Source organism: Tachypleus tridentatus, chromosome 5 (genome assembly GCF_004210375.1).
Source record: "Tachypleus tridentatus isolate NWPU-2018 chromosome 5, ASM421037v1, whole genome shotgun sequence".
Lineage (NCBI taxonomy): Eukaryota > Metazoa > Arthropoda > Merostomata > Xiphosura > Limulidae > Tachypleus > Tachypleus tridentatus.
The window spans coordinates 23,658,838-23,676,993 of NC_134829.1; the positions used below are offsets into that span (position 1 = coordinate 23,658,838).

General features: G+C 35.7%; 1 protein-coding gene across 2 annotated transcripts in view; it reads left to right on the forward strand.

Annotated features, from left to right (window-relative positions):
- The window catches only part of hgo (homogentisate 1,2-dioxygenase), a 39,597-nt gene that overhangs the window by 13,426 nt on the left and 8,015 nt on the right, over positions 1 to 18,156 (forward strand). For both annotated transcript variants that reach the window (XM_076501652.1, XM_076501651.1), the window contains exons 6-11: positions 1,672 to 1,763; positions 8,589 to 8,623; positions 9,606 to 9,685; positions 10,549 to 10,648; positions 11,859 to 11,980; positions 16,179 to 16,283. In XM_076501652.1, coding sequence (XP_076357767.1) covers positions 1,672 to 1,763; positions 8,589 to 8,623; positions 9,606 to 9,685; positions 10,549 to 10,648; positions 11,859 to 11,980; positions 16,179 to 16,283 — 534 coding nt within the window. The remainder of the gene's footprint in view (positions 1 to 1,671; positions 1,764 to 8,588; positions 8,624 to 9,605; positions 9,686 to 10,548; positions 10,649 to 11,858; positions 11,981 to 16,178; positions 16,284 to 18,156) is intronic.

The window sequence follows — 18,156 nt, forward strand, 5'->3', positions numbered from 1 at the left end:
AGCGATATATCTGCAGACTTACAACGTTAGAAACCACGTTTCGATAACCGTCGTGGGCAGAGCAAGATAGCCCATTGTGTAGCTCTGTTTAATTACAAGAAACCATGTAAATATATATTTACAAAGTGGGAAGAGAAAACAACAACTTTTACTTACATCAAGTTATTATTTAGTTTACCACAATGAACATTTATCATTATCGTGTTTGGATTCTAGAACAATCGACAAGACTTTCACGTCACGATTGGTCTAGAAATTTGGTTTGTTTTGAATTTCGCGCAAAGCTACTAGCCGTCCCTAATTTAAAAGTGTAAGACTAGAGGAAGGCAGCTAGTCATCACCACCCACCGCCAACTCTTTTACCAACGAATAGTGGGATTGACCGTTACATTATAACGCTCCCACAGCTGAAAGGGCGAGCGTGTTTGGTGTGACGGAGATTCGAACACGCAACCCTCGTATTACGAGTCGAGTGCCTTAACCACCTGGCCATGCCGGGCCTCGTCTAGAGAAATCTCTAGCCTGTCATTTAAAACATTTTAACCATAACAAAGTGTGATCTAATTTCAATGAAAATGATTCACTTATGTAAAATTGCATATGACGTTTTGTGAAAATTCTGTTGTGAGAGAAAGTAAAATGATGTTATTTTAGGGTTCAGTATACAGAAACTACTGTCAAGACAATAAAATCATTGCAGGCCCATGTTATCGGCGATAATATTTACTTTGATATTTCTTGTTCTGTCTAGAGTTGCAAGGAAAATATTATTCAAACCCCAAAGCAATTTATTTTTGTTAAGTGTTTAAATTTAACGTTGATGGCTAAGCCTAAAAATCCATTATATTTTTTTTCTTCTCATAAATGCACTTTCTTGGAACTGAATGAGCCATTTTTCCTATTTTCTTTTTTCAAATTACTTTGTTGGAAATTTCTTTAAGACCATGATCTAATTTCTTTTATGTTTGTCTCTCCCACTAAAACGTTCTTCAATCTTTCCTCATCTCGGCTTTGCTTGTTGTCCTTCGTATGTACTCAATCCGCTACTTTTGGTTCATTTATCTCATAACCTTGACCACTTTTACTATGCTTGCAAAATTCCCACCATGAATAAACATACTTTTTGCTCTAAAATTCTAGAAGATTTCATTTCTTATGCACATTATTACATTTAGCTCCGTATAACTATGCTCAAGAATTTTTCACTCCATATACGTGGCTACTAAGCTTCAATAATTACATGTATAAATACATCGATGTAAAGTTTCACTCTTTTATACATTACTACGCGGTTTCAAGACATTTCACTCCGTACGTCTATTACTTGATTCTCTTTGCATCTAAATATTTTAGTGTTTTTTTTTCATTTCCAATACCATCTGCTTCACATTTTCACAAATTTGGAACATATGAATGAACATATGCTTGTTTTCTTCTTATCGATACCCTATTTAAAGCTCCAAGTCATTTTTTCTATATAATATATAAAAACAGTTCCACTTCTTAATGTTTAAGTTTTCTCAGATTTTTGTCTTTTAGTAACATTTAACTGTCGGAAAATTGAGTTTATTTATACGTATTTCTCATTCTGTTTTAAAATATATAGTGTAATCTTATAGATATAAGATCATAAACATGTTGGAATTTAGCGACTAATTTTAAATTATACAGGGTTTAAATACAGTGTGTGGGGCTGGAGACCCAAAAGATCGTCATGGAATTGCTATCCATATGTATCTGTGCAACGCGTCTATGGAAGACAAGTAAGTACTAGAGTAAAAAAAGCTAGTTACTCAGGGAATTATGTGGGTTCTTTGCTGTGTCGAGTTCTAAACTGCAGAACTGCGTTCGAATCCGCGCAATATTACAAAATATTTCCCCGCATTTTAAGCTGTGTGTGGTATCAGAGTAATACTTTGTATAAAAGGTGGGTGGTAGTCAGAGTAACAGCCAGTCCCTTTGTGTGAAAGGTGGGTGGTAGGGTAATGGTGATTGACTGTTTTCTATCTGGTCAGTAGTTCAAACTTAGAGACGGCTATACCCTAAATGCAAGAAATGTGTCCTGGCTACATCAGGGATCATACTCAGAATGTTAGCGTTATAATCTCTCGAGGCCTTTTTTAACATTTGTCAAATGATAAATTTTGCAGCATGACTAATACAGAACGTCACTTTGAGTTGTTTGTTTAGGAATTAATAATTATTGTATTTTAAAATGGTGAAGATTTAAAATTAAATTTATCAATGATAATTATGAGAGTTATAATATAAAAAGTAATGCCTGTTTACTATGATTGACCTGATCAATATTTTGTGATGTCGAGAAAACCCACTTGTAGAGAAATATATATGCAAAAACGGCTCGTTTGGGTTTAGAAAATATTTTATGTAGAAGGTCGAAACGTTGTTCGCTGTCCTATGTAAAATATTTTCTCAACCCAAACGAGCCGTTTTTGCATATATATAGATCAATATTTTGTCCTCAGCTGTATAGTTTTTGTAGTATTACCAAGTGTCACCAGAAATAATGTTTAACCTTTTTTCTCTATCTTTGGGTTATTGGCATGTCATATGGTGTCCATGCAAGTTATCGCAATGCATAATTGAGGACCCTCACTTTTATCACATTTCATTTAATGCACTGTATATTATAAGTTCCACATCTACAGTCTCTTTGTGAAGTGGCCCTCACTTATGAACATCTTGATTTTGAGCTTGCTAAGTTTCAGTGTCTAGCTTTACGTTAGTGGTGTTATTTAACCACATACATGTCAGAGCGCCTGAAGGGAAAGGATAGACGAAGCACTTACCATCACATTTTGATTGCTCGTCAATTTTTTCCTTACACTTACCTCTCCCTACTTTCAAGAAAGTGGGTATTAAGGCTAGCCTAACCAGTTTTTTTTTTTGTTTGTTTTTTTATGAGCACGCGAGCTGTGACCAAAAACAACGTAAGCTTAACTAACCTTATATTCCTTTATTATTCTGTGTCGACGAAACTTCTAACATCTCCTGCGGTTATTTCTTATGCAAATCTCGGGATATTTAGAACATATTAATAAGTGTTAACCTTGAAGAAACTCTCCAAGTTGTTTCTTAATTTAATACTACGAAAAAAATACTGCTATAATACTAACTTTGTGTTTGAATTTCGCGCAAAGGGCTATCTGCGCTAGCCGTCCCTAATTTAGCAGTGTAAGACCAGAGGGAAGGCAGATAGTCATCACCACCCACCGCCAACTCTTGGGCTACTCTTTTATCAACGAACAGTGGGATTGACCGTAACATTATAACATTTCCATCGCTGAAAGAGTCAGCATGTTTGGTGCTACTGGGATTCGAACCCATGACCCTCCGATTACGAGTCGAACGCCTTAATCCACCTGGCCATGCCGGGCCTTGTTAACTTTGTATGGTTGAGAATATTTTTGACTAATAATTCTGGATATATTTTTGTTCGCCAGCTGGGTAGGTTTTTCTTGAAGTTAGGCACAAAGCTACACAATCTGTGTTTTTCACATCCAGTTTTTATCATTGTAAGTGCACCGACGTAACTGCCACTGAGGGGGGTATGGTGGTGAATCAGGTAATTAACTTAAATAATTTTGATGAGGTATGAGTGAATGGTTAACACAAGTTAATGCAACCGTGCCAAAATAGTTACAGATTCAACTACATCAACTAGCTAAACCTTGATATCGTAGAGAGAGGAACTCGTATTTAGTGATTATCTCAAATGTTCTCATTAGAAAACAACAACAAAGACCCAACAAAACAAATGTGTAATCAAAACATTCCATTCTCTATATATGTTTTTATTGTTCTGTTTACATCTTTTTAAACCTGAGCTGGAGCTAGAGAGCTCAAATATTTCTGTCACTGATCTGGGGGTAAAATAGAAACTTCTTGAAGAATTTTGGTCTGTGAAGCAAACGAGTAGGTTCAAAATTCACGAGTACTCGGACATCTCAGTTTAGGTGGAGATATTGTTTCATGATTTACGAGAACTCGGACAGCTCAGTTTAGGTGGATATATATTGTTTCGTGATTCACGAGAACTCGGACATCTCAGTTTAGGTGGAGATATTGTTTCATGATTCACGAGTACTCGGACAGCTCAGTTTAGGTGGAGATATTGTTTCATGATTCACGAGAACTCGGACAGCTCAGTTTAGGTGGAGATATTGTTTCATGATTCACGAGTACTCGGACAGCTCAGTGTAGGTGGAGATATTGTTTCATGATTCACGAGAACTCGGACAGCTCAGTTTAGGTAAAGATATTGTTTCATGATTCACGAGAACTCGGACAGCTCAGTTTAGGTGGAGATATTTATGCTATTTCTTTTGTACTTTAGTATCCAAGTAAACTCAAGATTATCAGCCTAATAATAAATGGTACTATGAAATAGCGATATGACGGCTGATAATCGAAAGAATGGTAAAACAGAACTTGATTATTGGTATCGTTTTTTATGTTTTCATCAGTTGTTTTCTTCTGAGTAATGCCAGTTAATTTATTATCTGAAAAAAATGAATTTAAAAAAATCTTATTTGAAGCTGCTATTTTCTGACACATTTTTTTTTATAATCAGTGATGACGAGAAAACCCACTTGTTGAGAAAAATATATATGTAAAAACTGCTCGTTTGGGTTGAGAAAATTTTTTTACGTAGAGGAGCGAACAACGTTTTGACCTTCTTCAGTCATCGTCATGTTGTTCGCTCCTTTACGTAAAAAATTTTCTCAACCCAAACGAGCCGTTTTTACATATATATATTTTTATGTTAGTAATAAAATATTCGGGTTGTTTCGCAACCACAGTTAGGTTGCTTCGTCGATGTTTCGAAGGATAGCCTTCTTCTTCTTATCTGATACCAGGATCTTTGAATACCCTGGAGGGTCAAGTTCGTTGACCTCTTCCTCCCGAGCGTAGCCTAATACAGAATTTTGGTTTGTTTTGAATTCGCCCACAGCTACACGAGGGCTAACTCCGTTAGCCATTCCTAATTTTGTAGTGAAAGAAGTTAGTGGGAAGGCACCACTAACTTTTGGGTTACTCTTTTACCGACGAATAGTGGGATTGATCGTCACTTTATAGCACCACCTCCACGACTGAAAGAACAACCATGTTTGGTGGGACAGACGTTCGAGTCTGTGACCCTCAGATTGTGAGTCGATCGTCCAAACCACCTGGCTGTGCCAAGTCCCGGAACATAGGACATACCAGATTTAGCAATAATTACCACCAATCTTTATCCGCCAACATTTGACTTCAATGTACCTGAGAATGTAAGAAGTGACCATAAACCCCATCTTGCTCGATTTGTTCATTAAAAATACAGACCCACAGATTTCGCGTTCAATGTTATTTGACTACGTAAAAACAAATAGGAAACTCTTCAAGTCAAAATTAAACGAGGTTCTCTCTAGAAACACACAGGCTACACATCGCTCTGCAATTGGTAACTATACCATGAACATCACCTTCGCTGTACGTAAAGTTCTAAAGCATCGCCTCCACTCCAAGAAAATAACACTTTAATTATCCGTTCCTGGAAATTCACCAACATATCTTGGAAAGACGATGACTACGCCGAACATTCATTTCCATTAGAAGCAACAACCGTAACCCTTCATAAACACAGTAAATAACAAAATCTTACGGCTAATTTAACAACATATTACAAGACTAAGTGGGACGCATTCTATGTTTCATTAGACAATTCTAAACAAGATCAAGCCATTTTTTGGAACAGACTGAAGACAATATGCAACTCTACCCGCTAAAACTCAGCATAGATCGTTTGTAACAACAAAACTGTAACCACGGACAGAGAAAAAGCAGACCTACTCGCATAATACTTTACTACGGCTTTAAGAATACCAAACCTGAAAACCTTACATACTCAGACCTTTCAAGAAGTTAACATTCACACTGACAACAATTCTCACTTATACGAACCCACATTTCCAGTAAAACCGAAACCGAAACCCATTACTACAACGGAAATTAAACTCGTTATCGCACATTTAAAATATACTGACCCAGGTGTGAATGATATACCGGACACAGCAATCACAAACTTTGACAGACGGCTTTATCAATCACCTAAACCACTTATTCAGCCTATCCTTCCTGTCCGGATACAACAATCTGAAAACAGGCTGTAATAAAAATTATACCAAAAAATCATTTCGAATTACATGACCCCAGAAATTTAAGACCGGTAAGCTTACTAAAGTGGATCAGAAAAAGTACGTGAGAGAGTAATATCCAGTCGAACTTTTACTCTCTCTTGAAACTAAACACATCCTATCACATCCAAAATGGATCTTGTGGAAAAACAGACAAACAGCCTACCTTTTACGCCTAACGGAAGCTGTAAACCAAAGCTTCACCAACAATCTGTTGTATCATGGCAGTAGTTTTAGATGGCAGAAAAGCATTCGACTCAGTTTGGCACAAAGGCCTATTATCCAAACTATCCTACCATGATATTTCACAGACCTTCAGTTCTTCAGATGGATATCAAATTTCTCACACAATCGTATGACAAAAGTAAAGGTCAACAATGCAATATTAGATTCAATTATCTTACAAACTGGATTTTTTCATTATTCCATTGTTAGCTTACTACTTTACATCATTTTTGTAAACGACACACCCTTCCATCCGTACTCTAACATCTACACGTGTTTCTCAGTAAGAAGGTAGCGATCGGGGTGTGTCATGTGACTCAATAAGAGCTTCGGCCAAAGTACAAATATCATTAAACTACGTAATTACCTGGTAGGATGCAGTATTAAACGTAAATTAAAATACAGGCTACTGCATTTCATAGGCAAATTGCATGAAAAACGTAACAACTTCACAAAGTAAAACTTAAGGTATGTGACTCACACATCACTTCTTGAAACACTGTAACAATCTTAAGATTAACCTTCAATAAACAATTAACATGGACGTATTACTTCAATGTAATTAGTACTAACGTTAACCCAAAAAAATCAACTACCTCAGGAAAACAGTTGGAACCCACATAGGAAGCCAACATGATATCATACTAACAACCACTTCCTAACACTAGCTGCAACACCAATAACTTGAATAACATACAGGGTTCTGTTCAACTTGATTTCTAATCGTAACTAGGATTAATTTTCATTTGCTAGCATGTACTCTTTATTCTCATACAGACAGGTAAACATGAAAGACATTGTTCGGATAGATTATTTGATGCCCTAGCATTCAAAATAGGTTTTCTACAAGTTCCGTACTTCCTACACACACATCAAAGTCCTGGCATTGGTCCACATGAGCATCGACGTCCTGAAAAATGCTGTTCGTTATTATTATCAGTTAAATACTTTACTATGATTTTTAACTCCCCATTCCCCCAAACTGGTTTCTACCAGGTGAAAGTCTTGTATTCGTTCTCTCATCTGTAATCCAACAACCGAAAAAACACCCGGCTCTGTCCAGCCACACAGGATGCCATAAACATTACGAAACTTTAAACCAAAATACCTTCCAAAATGAAATGGAGGAAAACCAACGTCACTTCTCTCTCTCTTGCGGGTTCGAATCCCGGTCGCACCAAACATGCTCGCCCTTTCAGTCGTAAGGGCGTTATTATGTGATGGTCAAGCCCACTATTCGTTGGTAAAAGAGTAGCCCAAGAGTTGGCGGTGGGTGGTGATGACTAGCTGCTTTTCCTCTAGTCTTACACTGCTAAATTAGGGACGGCTAGCGCAGATAGACCTCGAGTAGCTTTGTGCGAAATTTAAACACAAACAAACAAACAAACTCTCTGGCTTTGTTCGCATATCTCATGACTGCTTAATTTAACTAATAAGTAATATCCCGAGTGTAAACAACTTAACTCTGTCAAATCTACATTCTGTCATTATTAGTTTTACTCTCTCCACGGATTATTTCTAAGGCCTCAGGTCATTGGAGCGTGAAAGATTATAACCTAAAATTCTGCTAAGAATTTAATTGTATTTGGCTTCTTGTTTGTTCATTGTATCCGTGAAATCTTCCAAGAAATGAAGATAATAACGATGTTAGTAGACTTTGTTGTTGTCTGTTTTCACAGTACCTTTAATAAAATTGGCTTGTGCATTATAATACTGTTTATTTTTTCTTCACGCGTGATTCCTGCTGGCCCTTAAATCAAGGGCGTGATACCCATCGGTGGACTGAGCGGATAACCCGATGTGGTTTTGTTGTATGGAAAAATAAACACACATCTTTTTCACGCAAACAACGAATTGTTTTCTAAGAATAGACAGAAAAGATAAAAAAGAAAAGATTATTTCACTTTTGAAAGCCTTATAAATGTGTTTTATTTCATTTAATAACTAATAATGTTTATTTGTATGCATACTTTAAAAATATATTACAAATAGTTTTAGCCTTCACAAGATAGATATACTTCTCATAGGACATCGAAACTATGATTAAAATATTTTATTTTATATAATTAATATTTTTGAACGCTATAACTCACAATGTATGTTTCTAAGTGAAACACTTCACGAAACATGATTATATGAATTATACTGTTTCAATAAATTTTTCAGATGTTTTTACAACTCAGACGGAGATTTCTTGATAGGTAAGCTACTTATATAACAATAACATTAACCTTTGCCAACAATACTTGGAGTCTCGGGCTCTTTATTAACATCTATATATCTTTTTATAGCATTTAAAAGATATTTTACTTTATTAAGCTTTCGAACGAATTGATAGCTTTCTAATGCTTTATTAAAATCTCTATATATATGATTACACATTATTAAAATCGATCTTGCTTTGTTAAGTTTTTAAAATTTTTCTGTTCTCAAATATCTTGTTCGTATGGCTATAATTGTATGAAGAATTGAATGTTTATATTAAAAATATTGTTAACACTTTATTAAAGCATGAGAACAAAACCAATAGTAAAACGAATATGACTTCCATTGATATTTTGTTGAAAACCTGAATGGAACATTTATATCCGTGTAAGGTATGTATTGTTAAGCACAGAGCTACACAATGGATTATCTGTCATGTGCTTATTAAGGTAATCGAATCCTTAATTTTAATGTTACAAACCCTCGACAATTTAAGCCAATAATATTATTACAAGTCGTGTCTACTCACTTTCAAATCGATATTTTTGAATGCTTATGTTTGCTTGTTGTTAAACACAAAGCTAAAAAAATGGGTTATTTGTGCTCTGCCCACAAAGAGTATGGAAACCTGGTTTTTAGTCTTAACAGCCCTAATCATGAATGTTTGTTATTTTTCATAATTTTCAAGAGATCGCTGTTATGTGGCACCAGTTGTAAAAATATATACGCACGTTTGTTTTCTAAGTGTGCTAACTTATTACTAAAGTAAACGATTTGAAAATTATATTTTGCTGAAATTGAGTCAATATTTTATGTTTTTTAACAGTATTATGTCGTTACTGCTAACATGTTGAAACTATTTACGTGAGACTTTCATTTGAGGATTAAATCTGGCATATCTGTGACAGAGAGCTTTGAATTGTTACAATGTAAATGTATTAAGTGTAAAGTATGATTTTATTACTAATTGCCTTCAAGTTCCTCAACAAGGAAAACTTTGGATAACAACTGAATTCGGAAAGATGATTGTTGAACCAAACGAAATTTGTGTCCTCCAGGTAAAAGATTTAGATTTATCTTGTACGTTCATAAACACACATATATTTTTCATAATTCTTTTATTTGAATTTTGTAGCTCAAAATGCACAGTTTTTTTGTTTGTTTTGGAATTTCGCACAAAGCAACTCGAGGGCTATATGTGCTAGCCGTCCCTAATTTAGCAGTGTAAGACTAGAGGGAAGGCAGCTAGTCATCACCACCCACCGCCAACTCTTGGGCTACTCTTTTACCAACCAAATAGTGGGATTGACCGTCACATTATAACGCCCCCACGGCTGGGAGGGCGAGCATGTTTGTCGCGACTCGGGCGCGAACCCGCGACCCTCAGATTACGAAGCGCACGCCTTAACGCGCTAGGCCATGCCAGGCCATATACACAGAGAGACAGACACACGAAAAGTTTGATATTATTCTATAAGGGTGTCGAAATATGATTTATTATAAACCACAACCTAGTACAGAGGTCTTATAAAAACTTAACATCGGTAAAATGGTTTAACTAGGCGAGATAAACCTTCTATTATATAATTTTAGAAAATATTCCGGTAATTAATACTTTTCATAGATATTTTGACGTGGTAGGTGTATAACACAACAGTAAAGTAAACTTATTAATTACTGGAGTAATGGTATATAACGTTCATTTCTTTAAATCATGCAATATTTAACGACTGGAGTAATGGTCGTGTAATATGTAACTTACATAGATCATATTATTTAATGTATAATTTACATAAATCATGTAACATTTAACGACTGGTGTAAAGGTCATGTAATATATAGATCATATTATTTAATGTATGAAGTAGCTGTCATATAAATTATAGCGAATAAAATCGTATAAAATGTTATTTTATTTCAGCAAGGGATGAAATTCTCTGTTGAACTGAAAGGACCCACTCGTGGATACATTCTAGAAGTCTATGATAACCATTTTGTTTTGCCGCCACTCGGACCAATAGGTAGGTTCAGTTATTTCTAAATGAATTAAAAGATTAAATCCACTAAAGTATACGAAGGACAGACTCAATTTCTATGTCAAGGTTTAATTACAGATAACTTTCCTGTTTGATTTTAATTCGTTTGAAGTCCATGAGAGTTGAATATCGTGTATATGAATGGAACGAGTAATCATTGTTAAGAATATCAAACGAGTTTTATCTGACAGTTCGAATTAATCTCGACACAGGCTGGGAATGAGAGTATTGCTTTTATTATAATTTTCTTTCGGAACAAATATATTTCAAGGTGAATAAATAAAATTCAATTCCGAACATATGTGATATAAATATTTACAAATGTTTGTCCTCTGACAAAAGAGTTTACATGAAAAAAGAAATAAATATAAGTCAAGAAGTTGGTTTACAATAAATACATCACGAGCCCCTAGTCTAGGTTGCTATTAATTTGAAAAAGTGGCATTATAATTTTTTTTACGTTGATTCACTGTCACTTGCTTACGTTTTACGGTCAGTTTCATTTTTAACTATAAAAATAGAGGATCGCGGGCTCGAATCCCTGTCGCACCAAACATGCTCGCCCTTTCAGCTGTGGGTACGTTATAATGTGACGGTCAATCCCACTATTCGTTGGTAAAAGAGCAACCTACGAGTTGGCGGTGGGTGGTGATGACTAGCTGCCTTCCCTCTAGTCTTACACTGCTAAATTAGGGACGGCTAGCGCAAATAGCTCTTCAGTAGTTTTGCGCGAAATTCAAAACAAACAAACAAACTATAAAAATATATCTCGAAAATAACTCAGATATGGATTAACGGGGATATGCCTGTATACTCCCACCGATGCATGTTATCCCCACAACATTCACCTGAAAGTGAAACTGAAATAAACTGGGCCATAGATTAAACACACCATTGGGACGTGATAGAAATAAAATAAATCTCTTTGTTTGGCTTAGGGTAGACGGGTAGGAGGTAGGGGACATGACAGGCCACTCTCAATCTGGCTCGTGGTTTCAATTAGGAAATTTTGTTGTTTTGTTGCTTTTACTGTTTGGATTGAAAATACCTTACACACCTGTTCACAACAGTAGTTTCGAGCGATTAATTTTTATGTTAAATTTATTTTGTAATAAAATTTCTTCTGAATTAAAATCATTAATATTTGTATTATGTATTCTAGTAGTTAATTAAATGACATGTCATAACCTCTTAGGCGCCAACGGATTGGCTAATCCACGTGGCTTTCTCACCCCTGTGGCTTGGTTCGAAGATAGGGAGGTTTGCAATTATACAGTGATAAACAAGTTTCAAGGACGTCTGTTTGCTGCTTGCCAGGTTCAATTTTATTTTTAGTTTCGTAGCTCATAAGAACAAGGCGTAACTCTTTCATCATAACTGATTCATTTTTACGAACACTTTTAAAAATTGTTTTTACAGTAGAGAAATTTTGCTGAGTCAGAATTATGAGAATACTGTATAAATTTTTGATGGGTTGTTATCCAACAATAATCTTACGAAATCAGGAAAAAAAAAACACGTACTTTTTAAACTTCATTCGTAAACAAGTCAATAGCAGAAAAATTTTAAAAAGTTTACTGTTTGGTGTGCCAGTAAGAAATATAATGAGCAAAATAACGTTAGCAAAACAGTCTGAGATGAACAATTAACACATTCTAGGACGAATAATAAATACACTCTAGAATGAGTAATAAGTACAGTCTAGGCCAGGAATGGTGAACCTTTGAAAGTGGGTGTCCAAATTGGTGACAATCTTCTAAAACATTCTTTAGTGGTAATTTTTAAAAGGAGATTATCATGGCCTCCGTTAGTACAGTTAGTCTACGGACTTACAACGCTCAAATCAGGGGTTCGATTCCCAACGGTGGGCTCAGTTGACAGCCACATATGGTTTTGCTATAAGAAAACACACATCATTATGAATTATTTTAAATGAAATAGCATATAATTAATAACTATAGTAATTCACAATAAATACAATTAATGATTAGTAACAATAATAACGGACTTGGCCCGGCATGGCCAAGCGTGTTAAGGCGTGCGACTCGTAATCTGAGGGTTGCGGGTTCGCATCCCTGTGGCACCAAACATGCTCGCCTTTTTAGCCGTGGGGGCGTTATAATGTGATGGTCCATTCCACTATTCGTTGGTAAAAGAGTAGCCGAAGAGTTGGCGGTGGGTGGTGATGACTAGCTGCTTTCCCTCTAGTCTTACACTGCTAAATTAGGGACGGCTAGCGCAGATAGCCCTCGAGAAGCTTTGCGCGAAATTCAAAAACAAACAAACTCAATAAATCATTGCACTAGACAGTTAATCCTTGTTTTTCTTTCAATGATCCTAAATTTTCTCATTATTATTATTATTATTTTTATTTTTTTATTCTTTATTTTTTTATTTTTTTTTATTTTATGGTTACTTGTTGTTTGTTGTTTTTGGAATTTCGCACAAAGCTACTCGAGGGCTATCTCTGCTAGCCGTCCCTAATTTAGCAGTGTAAGACTAGAGGGAAGGCAGCTAGTCATCACCACCCACCGCCAACTCTTGGGCTACTATTTTACCAACGAATAGTGGGATTGACCGTCACATTATACACCCCCACGGCTGGGAGGGCGAGCATGTTTAGCGCGACGCAGGCGCGAACCCGCGAATTACGATTCGCACGCCTTACGCGCTAGGCCATGCCAGGCTTTATGGTTACTACTACTAGTAGTAGCATTTTCTCCATGGAGAAAAGCAACAAAAGAAGAAAAATACAAAAAATATATATATATTAAATGAAAACCAAAAAAAAAAAAAAAGAAATATATATGTATGAAAAACACAAAAAAATCAAAATGAAAATCAAAAACAAGAAAAAAATACAGAAAATGTATTAAAATAAAAAAAGAGGAAGAAATAACTAAAGGGAAAAAAAACTTTTCTTGTGCGTGCATACATGGACTGGGCCCTGAAATGGGCCTGAGTATAGTGTTATACGTTTACTCTAGCCCAAAGCTATTATAAAACAAATCCCTGAAAGACAGACGCTATCAACGTTCGGGAGGGAGGAAGAGGTCTAATGTACCTGACCCTCCTGGGTATTTAACATCAATACCAAAATACCTGCTCAGCGAGACTCGACTCAATAAATTATGAAATTATATTTTAGTTCAAAGCATGCGCAGAAATAAAATTAGCTAACTCGGTTACAATTTCCATCACTTCTTTAAGTTCCTTATAACAAGCTTGCACACATAGCTTCCTCGAGTATAATACAACTAAAGCCTACCAGTGGATGTCCAACATATTTTACAAATAGATTTATAAACCTGCTTCTTTACCAATCATGCTAGGCGCATCACCAGTTGTCATGGAAACTTTTTGAAAAGTCAACCTGTCGATTGGATAATTCGTTTACTATTGCCTCACATATTTCAGCCCCTGTGGTATGTTCAGGTAACGTTACCATGTTAACCAGTTCTTCACAGATTTCATCACCCTTACAAAATGAGGCAATAATGGCTAGCCTAGCTGATGATGTAACATCAGCGCTCTCATCAAGACAAATGGAAAGGAATTTACATTAACCAATATCTTTTGTTAGCTGTTTTGCTATGTTTATTTCCATCTTTAATATTCTATCTTTTACTGTGTTTCTACTCAGTGACAATTCCTCAATTCGCTGAATAATTTTCTTTTTTTTCTGGAAAACCTTCACAAAGGAAAGGATCACATTCTAATCATGATTATACTCCCCATCACTATGGTGTTTCCGATGTTGGCAATAATCTTTGAAATCTCAAAACTAGCAGCAACTAAGTTGGAACTACCTGAAACAAATATCATCAAAACATTTGACTGCACGTTGTTGTTGTTAACTTCTTGAGAAATCTGTTCTTTCTGTTCTTGCTCACTCTTATCATAAAGCCGTTTATGAACAGTTTCATAATGCTACTTTACAGACTAAGTACTGCACACCACTGATTCAGAACATAAGATACATAATACTTTATCACCTTTTTGTATAAGCATGCCCCACAAAATAACATAATTTTAACAATATAGTTCATGTATTTGCTGCGAAAAAATAAATGCTTATTTACCGTTATTATTTCTAAATATCCAGTATTCACTCACTAACAGAAGAAAAATATAAGCAAAATGAAGCCAATACCAACAGTTTACTTCTATTTTTACTCAAGTACTGATGTGTACTTGGGTCTGCGAGGTATTCAAAACGTGTCATACGATGTCACATGTTCCCACAACCACAAAGCTGGCACCAAGAAGGCGTGAGACGTCTCCTGTGAACATTTCTCACTGCTTCCGGGACTGGAAAAATCATTAGCTGCTGCATTTGGCAAAAATGATAATCATTACACATATATATATTAGCGTTACGGTTTAAAGAATTAAGAGGCGGCATTGCATACCTCGTGCCAGCAAATTTGTTTTCACGTGCTACCTTGTGCACCGGTGCCGTAGGTTCACCATCACTGTCCTAGGATGAACAAAAAATACTTTCCAGAATGAATTATTATATATACATTAATAAATAAAGTTTAGGGTGAACAAGAAACACATACTAAGATGAACAAAAACACACTCTAAGATAAATATTAAATATAGTTTAGGATGAACAGTAAACACACTCTAGAATGAAAAGTAAACATCGTGTTGGTGTAACAGTATCATAATATATATTGTTATACTTTAGCCTATTTCAATAGACCAACTACATTTTTAAACTTGGAATAATAATAGTGCTTTAAATCTGTCTATTTTTTGTTGCTTTTTCTGATATGTGCCGGAGCACAGGTTGGCCATGCGGTAAAACTATGGATTTCAGAGTTGTCTATACGGGAACAAATGGTTTAGACACCGCTAATCATTCCTCGCACTAAAAATATATCTCGGAACGGCTGGTATGGGTATTAACACTTTTGCTGATAAGGAGAGAACAACGTTTCGACCTTCCTAGGTCATCTTCAAGAAACGTTGTTCTCTCCTTATCAGTAGAAGGTCGAAACGTTGTTCTCTCCTTATCAGTAAAAGTGTTAATACCCATACCAGCCGTTCTGAGATATATTTTTACTTCAAGTAGGCTTCTCGTCATCAAAAAGGACATTCCTTGCACTGTAACCTGTGGTTGCGTTATAAGAGTGACAGTCAATCCCTTAGCATGGCTGGAGGGTGATATGGTGCTGTTGAGTGGCAGTCTTCCCACTGATCAGTAGTTCAAAACTGGGGACGACAGAAGATAACCTTAATATCTTTGTCTTAAATACAAAATACCATAATGTTTCGTGAGTCTTGTAATCCGATTTTATTCATTCAGTTTATCTGATATGATTAACTTTATAATAAAACGTTGCATAAGCTAACTAAAGTTAAATTCTTTTCTTTATCTTTAAAGATATAATGATATTATATGATATTTATTATTTCATATGGTTAAAATTGCTACGTTTGTCGTTAGCGTGCCTTAGCAGGTGTTGTATTTATGTTATATTTCACTTTGATATATTTTTTACAGCATCACTCTCCCTTTGACGTGGTTGCTTGGCATGGAAACTATGTTCCTTACAAATATAACTTGTCAGACTTCATGGTGATCAACACTGTTTCTTTTGACCACGCGGTAAGTAGGCTTACATCGTTACAGCATGATATTCTGTACATGATGTGAAATGATAAGTTTTGAAACTATCCATTATTTTGTATTAAAACTCTCGTCATTGCCTAACTTCTTGCTGATCAGTATTATATATTTTAATCATACGGTGTAAGTAAGCTTACATAATGACGCTACACTCTGTACATTATATGGAATAACATAGTGAAATGAACTATTTTTCATTTTTAAAACAAGTTTACAATACAGTAAGCTCGTGAGTAACGTGGGATAAAACATTCAGTTAAAATTCCTATTACGTTTAGTTAAAATTACGAGATCGCACTACGTTTACTACGTGATATGAAGTTAATGGAATAAGCTAGCTTATTGAATCTAGCAAGCTTATTGGTTGAATAGAAAAGAAAATGTCACCACCAGTAATTCAGTATTTTTAATTATTTCGGTATCGTACACTCTCTCTGCCAGGGGATTGCACTCGGGTCCTTGTGCATGTGTATTTTTTGTATCTTGAGATATTACACAGGCCTGCGAAACCATATTCATTATGATTATTATTTTTTTTTTACAGATGGGGAGGAAAAAAACTCTTGTTTAGATCAAATTATTATGTCGTTTACCACAATGGACATTTTTTTAATTATTATGTTTGTTAACAAAAATACAAACAAACTGAAGGTTATTGTTTTCAATTAAGCACAAAGCTACACAATGGGCTATATGTGCTCTGTCCATCATGGGTATCGAAACCCGGTTTTTAGCGTTATAAGTCCGCAGACAAACTGAAGGAAAAAGACAAACATTGATGTGAAACAAATATGCACCCTCGTTCATCCTGATTTTGTTTGTGTGAAATCTAAGTATTTTAGTTTTCAAACTACGTTTTCTGGTCTTTCTTTATGTATTGTATCTGGATCATCTTGTTTCATTAATCAGCAATAGTCAGCCATCATGCTGATGTTCTCTTTCCCTGTACTTCCTCTCCATTTCTCTGTCTTGATGAAACATTTCCCCTTGTTCTTTGCTGTCGATACTGATATCTTCAGGGAAATAGTCAGTATGTGAATGTAAGAACTGGGTCCCCATCTCAACTGGGGACCGGCATGGCCAAGCGTGCTAAGGCGTGCGACTCTTCATCTGAGGGTCGCGGGTTCGCATCCCCGTCGCGCCAAACATGCTCGCCCTCTCAGCCGTGGGGGCGTTATAATGGTATGTAAAATCCCACTATTCGTTGGTAAAAAAGTAGCCCAAAAGTTGGCGGTGGATAGTGATGACTAGCTGCCTTACCTCTAGTCTTACATTGCTAAATTAGGGACGGCTATCTTTGTGCGAAATTCAAAATAAACAAACAATACATTTCAAGTCTGAATTTATCGAGCATGTTATTTTCGTAATTTACAGCAATCTATAACCAGTGGTTGTCAACATTTTAAGCATAACAAAATGTGACCCGATTTCAACGAAAATGGTTCACCTATATGACACTTTGGGAAAAATCTGTACATGATGGAGAAAAATAGATATCATTTTCAGATTCAGCGTACAGGAATTACTGTAGAGTTTGTAAACATTTCAAGCCAATAAAACCATCGCAGGCCTGTAAAGTAGACAAACATAAAGTTTGTTAGCAAATAGAAAATCAGTATGAAACATCTCTACACAAATTTGTACGGGATCTAAATTCGTATCCGAATTCTGGATCACTTTGAAGCATTTTCTTTTATGATGGGGGGGGGACAAGGCATTTTTATGATTTTCGGTTAATAATTCTTCGAAGTGTGAACGAATATGTATCACATTTCATGGGCATGTTAAGGCTGAGACTTGTCATCACACTACAACAATAACAAAATCCGGTTCATTTATAATTCTGGATCTC